Source organism: Anser brachyrhynchus (genome assembly GCF_964034855.1).
Source record: "Anser brachyrhynchus genome assembly, chromosome: 20".
Classification (NCBI taxonomy): Eukaryota; Metazoa; Chordata; class Aves; order Anseriformes; family Anatidae; genus Anser; species Anser brachyrhynchus.
In genome coordinates, this window is record NC_137713.1 from 2,207,070 (window position 1) to 2,224,739 (window position 17,670).

Consider the following 17,670-nt stretch of genomic DNA (forward strand, 5'->3'; position numbering starts at 1 on the left):
AGTGATGGGGACAAGGGGAAATGGCTTTTAAACTGAAGGAGGGGAGGTTTAGATTAGATATAAGGAGGAAATTCTTCACTGTGAGGATGCTGAGGCACTGGCACAGGCTGCACAGAGAAGTTGTGGGTGCCCCATCCCCAGAAGTTTTCAAGGCCAGGCTGGATGGGGCTTTGGGCAACCTGGTCTAGTGGGAGGTGTCCCTGCCCAAGGCAGTGGAGTTGGAATTAGAATGATCTCTAAGGTCCTTTCCAACCCAAACCATTCTGTGATTCTCTGTTCAGGTTTGGTGGCTCTAAGAGCACTGTATTGGAAATGCTGAAGAACTAAAAAAAGACACTACTACGTGTCAGAGCCTGTTCAGCTGTTTTGAACCATGAGTTCATGCATTCTTTCTTCTCTGGGTTGGTAGGATTTCAATACATCTGCATAACCAGAACAGTTGTCAAATACCCAGCATCCTGGTAGATGCTGAATAAATCCAAATAATGGAGAGTATTTGCAGTGTAAATGTAAAATGCTGAGGGGCACAAACCTTCTTTAGCTTATGGATTATTTAGGAGAGCTGAGATGATGGAAACAGCACTCCAATTACATACAAGCAAACACAAGGTATTTTCAGCCATAAATGGCCCAGGGGAAATGTTATGGATACCTGTTGCTTCAAAAATGAGCTTGGGTTGATCGTGATTAAGACAGTTGTTTACAAAAAATGATTTGTCCGTTTATATGCTGTCTCTGCTACAGGTTCAAGCTGAAGTCCCAGGCTCTCCAATCTTCGTAATGAGGCTAGCCAAGCAGTCCCGCCACTTGGAGGTGCAGATCCTGGCAGATCAGTATGGCAATGCCATCTCTCTCTTTGGTCGGGACTGCTCTGTGCAGCGCAGGCACCAGAAGATTATTGAAGAAGCACCTGCTTCTATTGCGACTTCGGTGGTATTTGAGCACATGGAGCAGGTGAGAGAGGCTCTGAAAATTCTCTTTCCTTATGAGACTCCAGAAACAGCCAGGATTTTTTTTTTTTACATTGCCAGTAACTTTACGTTGTTGAATCTTTTAATTTTACATTGTTGAATCTTTTAAAAGAGCAGTTTAGGGTTATGTGTCTTAAACTGCTTTATGTGGACAACCACTGACATTTCCAAGCATGAGTCCACCGTGTGCTAGCAAAAAGTTTTAGAGCTCTATTGAAAACTGCTTTCACCTCAAAAATGGGAAGGAAGTGTATTTTAAATGCGTATTGTCACATTAAAAACAAACTGCAGGAATTGGATGAGTTTTCTAATGCTGACTGTTACAAATACGCACTTCAAATTCTGCCCTTTGTAAACAGTGTAAATGAAATAGCCTGGAAACCAAAACTCCTGTGCCATGTGCTTTCCTTTGAGCAGTTCTTGGGCTGGGTACAAGCTTTTGGATGTTTTAGGATGCCACCAAAAAGTCTGAAGTGGATGGGGTGGCTGAACAGAACAAACAGTCTTCTTTCCTGTGTCCTAGTGCGCAGTGAAGCTTGCCAAAATGGTGGGATATGTGAGCGCGGGCACTGTGGAATACCTCTACAGCCAGGATGGCAGTTTTTACTTTCTGGAGTTGAATCCCCGTCTGCAAGTGGAGCACCCCTGCACGGAGATGGTAGCTGATGTTAATCTGCCGGCAGCACAGCTCCAGGTGAGTCAGGACCCAGGTCCCAAGCTTCTGGAGGCTTTCAGAGGTACCGGAATTGTGGTATGGTGAAGAGGCCTGACCACGAAAAACCTGTTCTGCTGAAGCCCTAGTAAAATTAGGGGGGGCGGACTCCTGTTGAGTCACTGCCAGGTTTCTGTGTTAAAACTGGATCACACACTAATGTTATGCAGATGACTAGATCTTGGTACTGATAGAGGAGAGAATGTTAGGAAAATGTTAGAGAGCGTGACCAAATATGGCCTATATCCTCAAGTGCAGGTAGGTGTTACTTGTATCCCCCACTCTTCCTTCCCAACAAAACCACCCAACAATTAATAGACCTGTTTGGGTACTTTACCAGCTTGGGATTTACCTTCTGTGGCTGGAGCAAAACAACTGTGTTTCAAAATATTCTTCCCCTTCTGTTAGGACTGTTCAACTAAGTGACGGTTCTACCATTTGGTTCTTTTGGATTTGGAAAGCAAAGAGAGGTTATTTTCTAGTTGTTCTGGACTGCTTAGGGAGACCTTCAGTTAAAAGGAGTGTGAAGCAGCAGAGGAATAAAATGTAAAGGTAGGAAAACCGATTTAAGGAAAGGTTGTGCGTAAAAGGCCTGTCTCAACAGGCTTTAGACGTGAGTAGTTCTTAAAGCTCTAAAATTATTTTGTTGAATGAGTTGGCTTCTGAGGTTAAGAGAGCAATCAACTGCTGTGCCAGTTTTGAGCAGTGCATCAGCCACTCCACTGCCTCCAAGGGAGAACAGTATTCCCAGAATTTCTAATGACAAAAGAGAGGGAAAAAAGAACAGACAACTGGAATTTTCATCTTTCAGCAAGTTCAGCAGTTGTTTGGAGTTCAGGAAAGTGACTGTGATCTTTTTAATTTTGATTAGCAATTCCTGACTTCCAGGGCAATTGTTTCCACTTCCCCAAGCCCCTCACTCATAGCAGATGGTTCCTCTTCCTAGCTGAGGCCCCTGCTCTTTGGTCCTTCTACAACATAGGTTTTGTGCCTAATAATTAGGTACTCAAGTAGATGTGACAAGACAAGTAGACAGTGACCAAGAATTTGTCTTGATTTATTGCTTTTTCAAGGGGAGGTCATCACAATGAGAGACAGTTATGGTTTATATGAACCCGTAGGCTTTTTGTTGTTCTGATCCCCCCAAAATAATGAAGGAATCCTTCACAGACGCTGTAGAAAACATTTGTTGCACACTCCATGCTGCCATGCTGTCTCCCTCTTCTCAGTCCCAGTCTTTTCCATTGGTGGATAAACGCCACAGTCCTCTTCCCTTCCTTCTGTTTCTCTGTCTTACAGCACAGTAGGGACTCTAGGTGTATTTTTCCTTTCATTTTCTCATCTCTCCCATTCTTACCCTCTTGTTGCCTTTCCCATTTTCTTTCTCCTCCCTGATGTTCGTGTTTTGAAGTTTATTGGACAGATGGTGGAGGAAACAAATAGTTGAACTGGAATGTCTTCTAGGCTGTTCTTGGCTAAGAGCTAGTTGCAGGAGTGTTGGAAACTCGTAGCTCTGCTAACCTAACTTTTACTTTCACCTTTATTATGTTGAATTCCTGCCTTTCCTGAAATTGCAAGATGTGTCTGTACAATGGAGAGGCCAAGGTAGAGGCCATCAAATTGAGTCTAGTGCTCTGCACGCTCTGTGACAGACAATCCCTCTTCAGTGTCGTCAAAGCAGAGAGCTCACAGGAACCAGGTTGTATCAGTCTCCTTGCAAAAAAGGAAGACTGGCTGTTGCATGGGAGATGCAGCTACTTGGACTTGCATGATGCAGTTTGTCAGCCATCGCTGTGCTTCATGCAGCTGTGGCTGGATTCACTGTGCTGACTTGGCCCAAATCTCATGAACGTGAAGTTCTCTTCTTGCTAAGCCTTTGGAGCAATTTGCTTTGGGTTTGGAAAGAAGTAACTCTCTCAGCTCTGTCACCCAAGGCACTGGCAAAAGATGTTGCCCTTCAAGGATGAGCAGCTTGTTTTGAATGCCTGCAGGCATGAAAGGGTATGTGATCTGGTAGGAACTGGAAAGCTTGAACAGACGTACGTTTCCAGACCATAAGTGCTTTGGCATAAAGCTAGCTCCCTCTGCTTGGCAGACACATCATGACTTCTCTTATGCTATGGATCTCCCATCCAATTGCTAGCAGTCAAGACCATCATCATTTTATTTCAGCAAGCAGGAGGAGCAGGATCATCTTCATTTTGTCAGGGGGCCACTTGGTTTTGGCCTGAGCGTTCTCTCGGCAGGTAATTCCAGTAGCTCTCTGTATGTATTTTCCAGGCATTGAGAGTTTTGTAGCTGATCAGATGCTTTCCTCATTGTTTGGGCACTGTTGTTGCATATTGCTGATGCTAGATGCAGTTTCATAGAGGGGGGCATTGGTGCAGTAACCAGTTTGGTCTTTTCTTTCATCTGTTGGTGTCTGGCTAATAGACAGCTAAGAGAAATGGTTGAACTAAAGCTCAGCCTTTTTGAACTGTAGCTGAAAAAAAAACCAAAAAAACATAACCAAAACCAACTAAAAAAACAACAAATCAAACAAAAAAAAAACAGTTAATGACTACTGGGACTTTAGTCCGTAAGGCTGCGGTCAGCAGCCAGTTCTGCGGGTTACCCTCTCTGCAGTTCATGGTTGCGAAATTCCACAAAGGTCTCATACAACCAGTTAGGGGCCATCTGTCTCACTGGCACCTTAGTATATTTTTAACAGGCCTAATGTATGCCCATCCTCAGCTGACCTAGCACTGGCCGGCCTTCTTTGGAGCCCTTTAATCAGTCAATGGAAAATACTGTCTGAAAGGCTTAAGGTGGCTATTACGCTCAGTTCAGCTGTCCTGAGAACTGGGAATGTTCCAAGATGTGTCCATGGAGAAGGCTCACATAAGAAAACAGGCACGTGTATTTGCCATACTGGAACTGCGGCGTCAGCTTCTGCGGAGAATTTGTGGAATTAGTTCTTCAAGGAAGAACGACTTTGGGAGTAAAGGAACTTGCTTAGTGGTGGTAAATACTGTTTCTCCCCCTTAGATTGCCATGGGGATTCCACTCCACAGGATCAAGGATATCCGAGTGATGTATGGTGTTTCTCCATGGGGAGATGGAGCTATTGATTTTGAGAATTCAGCTCATGTTCCCTGTCCACGTGGCCATGTTATTGCTGCACGTATCACCAGTGAGAATCCTGATGAGGTGAGTGTTTTAAATTCTGTAGTTCCTAACTACACTCTGATAACCCCAAGCTTTACAGCTAGGTTCAGTCCTGCTGCTGTTCCTGGAAGGTTTGGCAGCATCTTAAAAAGATTCTTCCCTTATCTTCCTTAGCTGATAGCTCTCTAGGCTGTGGTTAGACACTAGAAGAACATGAATGGGCTGACACAGGTGTGTTGTACAGTATGTTTACCTTTGTCTCCTCATCTTCCTGGGATATAACAGATTGTAGCTATGCCTTAGCATTAGGACTTCTTTCTGTTGTGACTTTATTGTCCCCAAGCATGCTGTCATTATTAACTGCTAAAGTGTTGTTGACCTCACAAAAGCTAAGGTCTTCGGTTTTCCGTAGTTTCTGAATTGCAACAGTTCCTGCATTTCTGTATTCTCGAGAACCATGCTGTGCTTTGGCACTGAACTCTTTACAGATTCAGCCTGAACTTAGCTATGTGTGCATCATGTTGCAGTGCAAAGAGATGCTCTTTAGAACTCGGATTACCCCCCTAATTCTGGATTATTTGCTTTTTCTTTAGGGTGTATAGCAATGTCTGTCTGTCTTTACAGGGATTTAAGCCTAGTTCTGGTACAGTCCAGGAACTGAATTTCCGCAGCAATAAGAACGTCTGGGGCTATTTCAGTGTTGCTGCTGCAGGAGGGCTTCATGAGTTTGCTGATTCTCAGTTTGGTCACTGCTTCTCTTGGGGAGAGAATCGTGAAGAAGCCATCTCGTAAGTAAAACAATAGCTTGTTTTGGTCCTTTTTAATCCAAAGCGCCATGGATAAAACTAGACTTCTTTATTTTAGGAGTTTTAAGAGAAGTTTCCCTCTCTTAACTTGCCTTCCATGTCATGGTCAGGCTTTTCATCCCATCTTGCTTTGCAATTCCACTGTGTTGCACCTATATTTCTAGACTTTTTGGTTACTTCTCTTTATTTTTTTCCTTTCTGCTTCATTCCTGCCTTGCATGCCTGCTGCTGGGGTAAGATACAGCTACCATTCTGTTGAAGTCCCTCTGAGAAAGCATTCAGGTGGAAGGCTTCTAATTGGAACAACATTGATAACTTACTATGCGTTGTAAACCACTGTGCGTCCTCGTGATGTGGAACATAAAAGTCCTGTCGTAAGACAGGACTGTCTGACCTGTCATCCCAAGCCATTTTTCATCCAGAGTCTTTCCACTGTTCCATTCTGGGTGGGATGGTGACAGCGTCTGTCATTCTGTGTATACTTCTTGCGTGTAATAGGTACTTGGATGATGATGACAGCAGGAGCTCCTGATCTCGTAGCTGGTGCTGGCTTAGCTTTTCTGGTTCACATCAGCAGCAGATTGAAGAAAATCAATATTGTTTAATTCCCAAGCGTGCCACATAGGATCTTGCTCCAGTGCATGTATTCTTCTGCTATTCTTTTCCGACTAGTTTTTCCAGGCAACTCATGGGGAACTATCTAGAGTTACCAGCTTGCACATTACTGTTAATATGGGATGGATAATGGGTATTCTTTTCTTTTTCAGAAACATGGTGGTGGCTTTGAAGGAGCTGTCCATCCGAGGGGATTTCCGAACCACTGTTGAGTACTTGATTAAACTGTTGGAAACAGAAAGCTTCCAGCAGAACCGCATTGATACTGGCTGGTTGGATCGGCTTATTGCTGAGAAAGTACAGGTGCGGATGTTTGCTTTACATGACTACAAACTGGAGAGAGGGAGAGGAAGAGGAGAAGGTGGAGCGGAGAGAGTGAGAAACAGAGAGTAGGAAAGCTTGGTGGATGATGGTTGCAAGAAGACAAGGATTTAGGAGTGCTTAATTCCCACTCCTAAATCCTTAATTTTCTACTTTACAAATTAACATTTTCACCAGGCTTGATTCTTCTTCAGGTCACTGTTTTGTCCGGGGAAAGTGGTTTTAGAGTTGGCCATAAAAGCATCTTAGTGTATGTGAGAAATAAGGCTAGTATTTTGGCTTTTAGGCTAAAGGAGATGTAACTGTTTTATGTACTCTTTCTTTCTAGGCTGAAAGGCCTGATACCATGCTAGGAGTGGTATGTGGAGCTCTTCACGTGGCTGATGTGAGCTTACGGAACAGTGTCTCAAACTTCCTGCACTCTCTAGAAAGGTAAGCTGCAGGCTGATTGGGTAGACAGCTGACAAGCAGATTGTAATTATTTTTGACTTGCAAGTTTTGTTCAAGTACAGTACAAGCCAGAAATGCACAGAGCTTGCTATCTGCTCTCTGTTCTCTGGTAGCTGTTTGTCTACCAGCCTAAGAAAACTGGCACATATCTATGCATCTCCCCAGATATCCCCTGCTGTCTGAACAGATTGGTTTGATTTCTAGCTGTTTTGGCAGAAGCTTCAAGAAATGGTGCAGAAATGTGGAGTTCTTTTTCCCTTTGTGCTGCCACACCAACATTTTAGGGAGTCTTGAATCACCATATACTATCCTCCTGTTTTGACAATTGATTTAATTTTCCAGATTTGACATAATTTTCAAAATTGAATGTTTCCCACTAGTACTTAGAAAATCCTATCTGTTCCTGCTGGCTTTAAAGTAGAACAGGCACTGTAGGGAACCTAGTCATAATGCTCCGTCAGGCTAAACCTGGTATGACCCAGGCAAATCCATTTTTAATAGTACCTCCCTTCAGTGTCCTGTTGGTGACTCCACACTGCAAACAGGGGGAAGAGCTGCTTTATCCCAGTGCTAAGTCACGCTATAAGTTCTGTAACTTGGACTGTGATGCTTCTTTGATGACTCAAAGGCAAAAGCTGGTGAATGGAAAGGAAAGTCGAGGTGATCTGTATGGGTAGGGAGAGGTGGAATGGCTTTATCAAATGGTTGTGTACCTCTTTTAAGAAGAGATGGTTTAAGAGCCTAGTTCTTGCATATGTCTTTGAATTTCCTTGGGCCCCTGATAGCCATTTAATGGCTTCTGGAAAGCATGTTTTGTTTTGTGCTTCTTCTTCAAGGGGCCAAGTTCTGCCTGCTCATACTCTGCTGAACACCGTGGATGTGGAACTCATCTATGAAGGGCGGAAGTATGTGCTGAAGGTAAGTTGCACAGTGTGAAGAACCATCCTCTTGCCACCATTAGTTGGAAATGTCTGTGTGCTGCTCTGGCTTAATCTTTGTAATACATGCCATGTCTCTTGCATGTAATACTTCTTCTTGTGGATCTGCAGGTGACCCGACAGTCTCCCAACTCCTACGTGGTCATCATGAACAGCTCCTGTGTAGAAGTCGATGTGCACCGGCTGAGCGATGGAGGACTGCTCCTGTCCTATGATGGCAGCAGCTATACTACTTACATGAAGGAAGAAGTGGACAGGTAGCAACCTGTAAAATTTATTGTCTAACATTTCCATACAAGTCAAGATTAGGTGTACTCGTAACCTTCTGCTTCCCAGTGATCAACTGGGAATGGAAGAGCTTAGTGGATGTATTATTATCGATGAGTTTGCAGGGAGAAGTTGTTTTCATCTAAAGAGCATATCTGGGATACTTTTACAAGAAAGATCTGAGCGCGTACTGATGTGGTGTATATTCTCCTGCTGGCTCTTTAAAAGTGCCCTTTTTGGATTATATCTGGTCACCTGGGAGAGGAACTTAGTACGCTGACCAACCATTTGATTTGTAGGTTGCTTAGGTGAGCTAGTGCTTAGATCCCCGTTTCCCTTAGACGTAGTTTTTTGATCGACTTGTGATTTCTGTGAAAGTGTGAGAAGTTGTTCTTTCCGTGACCCTAAGCTGGGTAATCTGAAAGACATTGAAGGAGACCTTGGTCCTCACAGAGGAAGATTGTGTTATTTCTTGTGGGATGCTGAATGCTTTAGTTTCTGAGATGAAACACGTGGAGGTGAAAACCAGAATGTCAGTAAATCTCCACCTTCTGGATTTGGAATCACATTGCCCCCTCTGCTGGTTTAGTTTCTATGGCAAATGTAGCAAATCTGCTCAGGAGTTCAGAGAGAGTTTGGATAACTTTCTGGGTTGGCAAATGCTATAAAGATTCAACCTTAGTTTAATGCATGGGTACATCCTGCTCTTTTCAGCTTTGCTCCATGTACAAGAGGATTTTGCATGGGGTTTGTTGAATGTGTTGTGTGTTAAGTATGGCGAGTGCAATCTCCACTAATATCAGTTTTTGTTTATATGAATTCCTGAACTTCATTGGTTCTGGTTCTAACAGTGAGTGATATCCATGGGTAGAGAAGAAGCATGTGTGCAGTGTTGCTAAGGGGGCTGCAGTGAGGTGGGTACCGGTCTCTCTTCTCAGGTGACAAGTGATAGGACACGAGGCAACGGCCTCAAGTTGTGCCAGGGGAGGTTTAGATTGGATATCAGAAAGAATTTCTTCACAGAAGGGGTGGTTAGGCATTGGAGTGAGCTGCCCAGGTGTCGGCATCCCTGGAAGTATTTCAGAGATGTGCGGATGAGGCACTTACCGACATGGGTTGGCAGAGGACGTGGAGTGTTAGGTGGATGGTTGGACTTCATGGCCTTGAAGGACTTTTCCAACCTAAATGATTCAATGATTCTATTTTTCCTGTTATTTCCTAGGTATCGCATCACTATAGGTAACAAGACCTGTGTGTTTGAAAAGGAGAACGATCCCTCCATCCTGCGCTCGCCTTCAGCCGGGAAGCTTATTCAGTATGTGGTGGAGGACGGCGGACACGTGTTTGCAGGCCAATGCTTTGCAGAAATCGAGGTAAAAGTCTCAAAGGACTGAGTAGGCTGCAGCTGCTGAACCTGTCCATGCAAAAGCTGAGGAGGAAATAAATTGAATGTTCTGGAACTGGGAATTGAGAATGAGGAATCATTCTGAGTATTTCCTCTCCAAGTTTTATCTGTGTTTTAACTTGGACTAGTGCAGGAATCAGCAAACAGAACAGTGTGGTGGGGAAGAAATTAACAGCTGCAATTTGAGCATTAATGACTGCATCAGGCGATAAGCAAAATTTCTCAGCCATGGGAGCTATTATCATGGTTATTGTCTTGCTGTGATATCAAAGGAGAATGGGATCCATGTGTTCCATGTCTTCTAACTATGGTGAAGAAGGCCTTCTGTTTGTAAGTCCCTGCTTAGCATTTACAAAGACTCAGAAGCAGAGGTATATGCTGGGATTAAGTAACAAATTAAGACTTCTCTGATTACCTGATTATTTATCAGGTTGATCAGACAAGTTAAGCTGAAAATAAACACCACTCCTCCCTTCTCCCTTGGAAGTTACTTAACACTTCGAGGGGAGGAGGACTAACAATTTCTGCGGCATAGTGAGGAAAGCTTGAGAGGTTGTGTAGGAGTCCATGGCTCAAGACAGATTTGAGGGAGGGAAGGGTGTGTTGCGAGAGGGGCAATTAAAGCAGTTGCAGGGATTGTGTAGGAGAAAACTATCAAGCCATAGATCTAGATATTTTATGTAAACTCTTTTACACTGCAACTGAGCAACAGCTAAGAAGGCACCACCTGCTTAATTCCTGTATTCCCAGTTGTGGTGTGTGCTACAGCAGTGGTAAAACTAGACTGTCCCCCAAACCCAACTCTTCTGCTCCAAAGGCAAGAGCTTCCTTGGCTGAACTGAGAGCATCTCTGTTTGTGAACAGAAGGCTGAGACCTGTGACCTCTAGAAAGTAATCCTAATTCCCTCTGCTAAAAGCAAGTGTGTTGCTGTAGCGTTTGACAGTGGCTCTCCCATTTCTAAGAGTGCTGCAGTAATAAATTATATCTGCAGTAGTAAATTATATCTGCAGCTATCTGTGTTGAATGTGGGACCTACTTGTGTATCCATCGGTCCAAACAGCTTCCTGCTGCACTAATTTGTGGCCTAGTAATTTGTTCTACCATTCACTTAAATTCCCGGAGTTTCATTCACCATGTGTGTATGTTCAAGCCTTTGAGAAAACCTGAATACAAAAGGTGGTCATGCGGGTTTGTTGGTCTGCGGTAAGATATTGGCTGCTAGCTCACAAAGCTAGAGCCATCTGGGGAGAATGAAAGCTGAGTGGGTAACCTGTTTCCTTGCTACAGGTGATGAAAATGGTGATGACACTAACAGTAGGAGAATCGGGCTGCATCCATTACGTCAAACGCCCTGGGGCAGTGTTGGATCCAGGCTGTGTGATTGCCAAGCTCCAACTGGATGATCCCAGCAGGGTTCAGCAGGTGAGAAGTTGCAGGACGCACAGATGTTTGCTGTGTTTTTAATAGGGGAACGATGTTGAGAGTGCTGCAAGATGGTCCAATGAGCTGAACCAATTTCAGATTTGTGCACTGTGCTGGAATTGTCACTGTAACATTTGTTACATGAGGACTAGGACTCGGATTACTGTCTCGTCCTCTGATTTAGGCTAAGCTTTGGTACCGTTCTTGTTGTGCTCTTATCTCAGTGCTATTGGGGATACATGGCTGTTGATGATATTGGTGGTTGGCCAGATCTTCCTACCTGCTTTATTCCTCTGCACACTTATTCTTTTTATCTTGGGCTCTTCTTTGTGACTCTCTTCTGGAGGACAGGCTCCAAGGTGTCAGACCCTGTGAGAGCAATGGTAGTAAATCTGGATCTTTTTTAAAGTGAAAGGCAAACAAATGTATTCATTTAGGACTGGTAGGCTGGGATGTAGCTGATGGTGGTGGAAAAGAATCTATCATTCCTTTAGCAGTAGCTAGTTGAAAATTCTGGGAGGTTGTCATGCAGGGGGTAGAAGGTGATTGTCAGCATAAACAGTTGTCCTTTCTTCTGCTTTCTGTTGAAATTTTTGTCATCCTTGATATAAACAGTGATATCAACTGTAGCATATTTGGGAGAGAGGCTGGAAGCTTGTTTTGTGGGTGAATACAACAATACACAACATAGAACTGTTGGTGATCCAGCTCATAACTTCTGTCTCTGTCACCCAAGAGCATTTTCGACTTTGGGAATTCTTCCAAATTAAATCTGAGCCTTCAGCTGAGGATAACTGGAGGTTACCACCATGGCCAATGCCATTTTGGAGGGTTAGTGACACTGTGGTGCTTGCTTGTGTTTCCAGGCTGAACTGCACACGGGCACCTTGCCACAGATCCAGAGCACAGCACTTCGAGGCGAGAAACTCCATCGCATCTTCCATTATGTCCTAGATAACCTGGTCAATGTGATGAACGGATACTGCCTGCCAGAGCCCTACTTCAGCAGCAAGGTATTGTTTACTTCTTGTTTCTGAGAGCAAATACTCCTTCTGTTCAAGGTAAGGCTGGACAATTTGTGTGTCACAGCCAAGGGACCAAGAGTCAGGGCTGTACTACCTTGCTAGTGCCTGCTGGCTTCTGTTTTCTTTCTTGGGTTTCCCGATAGCCAGTCTCACCAGGGGCAAGGTGGGATACTCCCATCTGTGGCGCCCAAAACAGAGCAAAAGATAGGAGCTGAACTTGAGCTTTACTGCTTGTGTCTGCAGCCCGGTAGGTGTGAGCTGCCAGCACAGCCAGCTGTGGTAGAAGTCCTGGAGGGAGGAGGAATGAAGGTGAATGAATCTAAGCAAGGTTCTGGTGGAAGGTGGCACAGAAGCTTTGTTACCTACCGCAATTCTCCCTTTTAGTCCCTGTACTAGCTGTGTGGTGCAGCAGTACTGACGAAGACCTCACTGAACAGCCTTTCCTTTTCTCCCTTCTTGCTGCTTATTTTTTTCCTTATGTTTGTCTTTACACTGACTTGTCTCTAGGTGAAGGGCTGGGTTGAGCGACTAATGAAGACCCTGAGAGATCCATCTTTGCCTCTGCTGGAACTTCAGGACATCATGACCAGTGTTTCTGGACGGATCCCACCCAATGTGGAGAAGTCCATCAAGAAGGAGATGGCCCAGTATGCCAGCAACATCACATCAGTCCTTTGCCAGTTTCCCAGCCAACAGGTGATCAACCACACTTATATAGAGGAAGAAAAAATGTTTTTTGTTGGGGCAAAGAGAGGTATAAAATTCCTTTAAATTAGCTGGAGGTTATATGGACCTGAAAGGTACTTTTGAGTCTATGATCTTCATGATGAAAGATACTTACTGGATCACTTAAGCTTAAAGGTTTGCCTTCTTTACCTGTGCTGAGGGCTGTGTGTTCTCTGCTCAGTATAGCTTTAGTCAGGCTAGATTGGGAATTGGAAGCAGTTTAATCATATCAGTGGCCTTGTGGGCATTTATTTACTTGCTTTTTGGCTGGTATGTATGCTACAGTGCACTTTCTAGTGTCAACATATCCTTAAAAAAGAATGGTTGCGACTAAGGAAAGCCTAATCAGGTAATGAGATGTTGGAAGATGATTTCCTTAGTATATGATGTTGTGCATCAATTTTTCCGTCATTGTCAGGCCATTAACTTCCTTAGTAGTTTAAGGCTTTGGCCTTTGCTGAAGTCTGCTGGAGCTCTGGTCTGGTTTATCTGGATGTCCTCAGTTTCTGCCCTAGTTGCTCAGCCAGATCTTCCCATCCAGGACTGGAACTGTCATGAGACTTCTCTCTTTCAGATTGCCAATATCCTGGATAGCCATGCAGCCACTTTGAACCGCAAATCAGAGCGTGAGGTCTTCTTCATGAACACGCAGAGCATTGTGCAGCTTGTACAAAGGTGAGCTGTTTTCACAGAAGCACTAAGGTTGGAAAAGACCTCCAAGATCATCTAGTCCAACCGTCCCCCTGCCACCAATATTACCCACTAAACCATGTCCCTAAGTACGACATCCAAGCTTTCCTTAAAACACCCCCTGGGACAGTGACTCCACCACCTCCCTGGGCAACCAGTTCCAATTCCCAACCACTTTCTGAGAAGAAATTTCTCCTAATTTCCAACCTGAAAAACAGTGAGGGGACCGTGTGTGTGTGGCTCCTGGCTGCCTGTGTGAAGCACACATACAGATCCTTCCTTTTTCTCTTTGCCTTATGAAAGAAAGATTTAACTTCTGTCCTGACGCTGATCCCATCTTGGGCATTTTGTCAAGCAGCTGGTGTGTCATGCCTTTCAGCTACTAGAGTTGTGATATTTTGGGAAGTAAAAGGGCGTTTTGATGCAAAGCATGAGCCATGCTAACCCACAACAGTAATGGTAGAAGTTTCACATTCTCTCTGGTTGCAGAGGTTGTCCAGTGTTTTCCAGGACCAGGTGTGCTTCTTTCCACATGCAAGCAGACTTATTCTGCCATCCGTGTTGAGCATTACTCACTTGCAGCTTCAGAAACAGGGCAGCGACAGTCTCACTCAGTGCTAGGTTTGACCTATTTGCTTCTGCAGGTACCGGAGTGGTATTCGGGGTCACATGAAGGCTGTGGTGATGGACCTGCTCCGGCAGTATCTGAAGGTGGAGACTCAGTTTCAGCATGGTGAGTCGCTGTGCACGTCAAGCACTTGATTCCTGAAAGACGTTTTTTTTCTTTTTTTTTTTGTAGAGAAGCGCTTATGTCCAGTTTGAGCTTTCCTAGTGCTCATAATGCTTATGTATCATCAGTTTGAACCAGCAAATGACAAACTCCACCCCAAAGTTGTCTGTTCTACTCGTTTCCACTGTTGCCAAGTCCATCGTCTTTCACATCCTCTGCCACCTTACCCGTAGTTTAGGTGCCATAATGTGACTCTGGCTTCTTTTCAGACTAGGATTGCTCCTTTTCCCTGTAAATCTTCAAAAGAACAGTTTCCATATGAGTTTATAATCCTCTAAGTGAGGACTTCCATATGATCTGGAGTAAAGAGACAGATTGACTGAATTATGGGTTGTAGTTATTGAGCTTGCTAAGGCTCAGCCAGTCTCTGAGCTTGTTCTAGAGCAGAGATAAAGTGGTTCTCCTTTGATTTCTCTGACACTGTCAGTAGTGGCCTCCAGCTAGAGACCTCCACACATCGCGTGTTCCACATGCAGAAGCTTCATATTAGAAGCTGGATTTTTATTTTCTGAATTCTGAGCATCTGCAGAAAAATTAGAATCAGAAAAACTGTTTAAATTCACTATGATGTTTAGTTCTATCTTGCTCCTTGTTAAATTCTGCAGTAAGAAAATAAAGTGCAGTAAAAAAATAAGTCTCTGAGGTTATTTGCACCTGCTGTAAAATACCATGAAGTTTTTCAGTGTTCAAAAGAATAAGCCTCAAACCAACTTGACACTGAGAACTGAAATAAACACATTGCACTACTGTATCCAGGCACAAGATGGCAATGAAGGACTAGCTAATTTTGAGGCTCAAGTTCTTACAGGTAGTTCAGATTCTGCTCTACTTTTCTTTTGTCCTGCCCCTATTCCTGCAGTATTGGTGCTGAAGAGTCCTTTGCACTTCAGTTTGCTGGTGGTAGAGGATGGTGCAAGTCTTTTTTCTATTATTTCATTCTGGTTGAAATTTGAATGAAAGAGACTGGGCTCATCATTCCCCACTTTGTATTGCTCACAAGGTATTTGGTATTTCAACTATTTTAATAAGAGAAATTCAACTGCTTTAATTAAAATTTGCAGTTGAGGGGTGTGGGTGTGGGGAGGAATGCTTCCATCCCACAGCTGATTGTATGGATCATGCAAAGTAGATTCTCAAAAAGTATATGTAAAAAAAAAATAGACGCATCTAGTCACATATATTCCATGACACAGAGGTTTGGAGGCTGGCAAAAATGTGCACTTCTGATTGCAGGTCACTATGACAAGTGTGTCTTTGCCCTTCGGGAAGAGAATAAAAGCGACATGAATGCTGTATTGAACTACATCTTCTCACATGCTCAGGTCACCAAGAAGAACCTGCTTGTTACAATGCTCATTGTAAGTCGTCTGATCTAGAAATTTGCTTCTCCTTGTAGCTGTGTGTTTGATGCTTTGAAAGGTACTGAACTGACAGCTCTCGTTCTTACGGATGCTAACCTCCTAGCTACAGGTGCAGTGGCAGTAATATGGAATTCCTTCATGCTTTCTTCTTAGTGAATGGCATCAGCCAGCCTGTATTGGTGTCCTTGAGTGGTTTCACATGTTCTTCCTTGATGAGCCATGGTTTGGTCTCACGTGCTTGCAGTTGCTGTCTTAGTTTCTTCCTGGCTGTAGGCTCAGAAAGTCTCACTGCAGGTCCGCAGCGATGCTTTCTGACCGGCTGTGTGGTGGAATCAGGCTAGGACTCGATGTCTCAGCACAAAGCTGGTCACTCCAGATCAGATCTCTGGCCCTAGGAATGGTGTGTAGCTGTCCAGGGGGCTTGCAAAGATTGGGGAATCTCTTGCATATGGATTCCACCCCAGAAACACATACAAATCGTTGTGCTGGGACCTGTCATCATCTTCCCGTGTTCTTCTGTCTTGATACTGGCTTGTGAAAATCTCAGCTCTTATTAACCTCCGCTGCTCTCTGATGGGTAACATTCCCCCAGCAAATTTCATTCTCAGGAAAAATAAATAAAAACCTAGCAACTGAGTCCTGCCTCTCTTTTTCTTTTCCCTAAAAAGCCTCAGAAAATCTTCATTCTGCATAAGGCTTTGAAGCAGAGTGAATTCTCACATTCCTCAAGGCAGGATGAATTTGGCTACAACATGATTTTCAGCACAGGCTGGAGTTAGGTGTACAGCTTGTTAAGGGGCTAATTACAGTAGAACCCCCCCCCCCCCTTCTGACTTCGTCCCTCCCCCCCTTTTTTCCTTTTCTAAAAAAATACAATGTGGTCTGTTACGGCCAAAAGTATTTCCAAAGTAGCCATCCACAAAATAACTCTCAAAAGCAGAAAAAGGCTCATAATTGTCCTAGGCAGAGGCTGGGTTTCTTAAATTCTAATTTGTAGGATATAAGGACCCTGAAATTCTCTCTTTCTGGCTCTCATTTTTTTCCTTTTTTTTTTTCTTTCTCTTTTTGGTGTGTGGTGTGATTGTAAGTAACGCTTGCCTTAAGAATCTCATTATTTGAACACGGAGCCATATTTCCTCTGAGAATTCTGGAGTAGCTTTGAGCCGGGGCTGTTCATTTCTCAAGTAATCATGCTGGCGTGATGGAGAGAGAAAATGGCAGCTGTTCGCAGCTCAGGCCTTCAATTTTCTTCAGAGTCCAGTCACTCAAGTGTGTAATTACACGGGGGTGCCGGGGAGGCGTTAAGGCCTTGTCAAAGAGCTGGTTTGAGGCTTTGCTCACTGCCTTTGCCAATCAGTGCAGGCAAAAGCCAGTGTAGCGCCAGCTACCTGCTTTATTTTGTTGTTGTCATCCTGATTATTTCTTGCTAAAATGGGACTGAAACTTTTTGTCTAGATTTTCACCTCCATGCAAGCCGTGTCTTGGAGGTGAAGTCTTGCCGTGTCTTCACGTCAGGAGGTGAAGTGTCTGGCTGAGGCAGCGAGGGGTGTGCTGGGAGCCAGGAAGAACAGAAGAAGACTAAAGACTCTCCGAGTTTTCCTTTGTCTTTTGTCTGTGCTCTTTCTTCCCACACTGTCAGATATTTCATCTCAAGTAAAGGCCACCATCCCACGTTGCTGGGACGTACAGCCTGCTGGAGAGGCCTTCCTGCGTGTGGCAGAGGAGCCGAGGAGGTGGCTGACCAGGGACACGGGTTCTGCTCGTACATCCTCTGTTAGACCCTCACAGGGAGCTGTGTGGCGGGGGCCGCTTGGCTCAAGCGGGTAACGGAGGCTCAGGAAGGGCGACGGACCTCAGGTCGCCGCGTTGTCTGTGGCAGAGCTAGGAACTACAGCCTGCTGAGTTACAGGTCACCCCACTAGCCAAAGGCCCATCATTCCTCTTCCGTCGGACGCGCATTACTCTTCTTGTCCGAGGGCCCCCCTGGCACATTTGGTAATCATGGCGAAGGCGGTGGCATTTT

The 17,670-nt window shown here is 44.4% G+C and overlaps 1 protein-coding gene across 1 annotated transcript in view; it reads left to right on the forward strand.

The window, feature by feature from the left end:
* Positions 1–17,670, forward strand: part of ACACA (acetyl-CoA carboxylase alpha) — a 124,894-nt gene that overhangs the window by 22,559 nt on the left and 84,665 nt on the right. The window contains exons 10-25 of the mRNA XM_080563324.1: positions 282–303; positions 693–954; positions 1,495–1,665; positions 4,711–4,872; positions 5,455–5,618; positions 6,404–6,554; positions 6,901–7,004; positions 7,859–7,940; positions 8,072–8,217; positions 9,450–9,600; positions 10,921–11,055; positions 11,922–12,068; positions 12,588–12,776; positions 13,381–13,481; positions 14,141–14,229; positions 15,520–15,644. Coding sequence (XP_080419450.1) covers positions 282–303; positions 693–954; positions 1,495–1,665; positions 4,711–4,872; positions 5,455–5,618; positions 6,404–6,554; positions 6,901–7,004; positions 7,859–7,940; positions 8,072–8,217; positions 9,450–9,600; positions 10,921–11,055; positions 11,922–12,068; positions 12,588–12,776; positions 13,381–13,481; positions 14,141–14,229; positions 15,520–15,644 — 2,201 coding nt within the window. The remainder of the gene's footprint in view (positions 1–281; positions 304–692; positions 955–1,494; positions 1,666–4,710; positions 4,873–5,454; positions 5,619–6,403; positions 6,555–6,900; positions 7,005–7,858; positions 7,941–8,071; positions 8,218–9,449; positions 9,601–10,920; positions 11,056–11,921; positions 12,069–12,587; positions 12,777–13,380; positions 13,482–14,140; positions 14,230–15,519; positions 15,645–17,670) is intronic.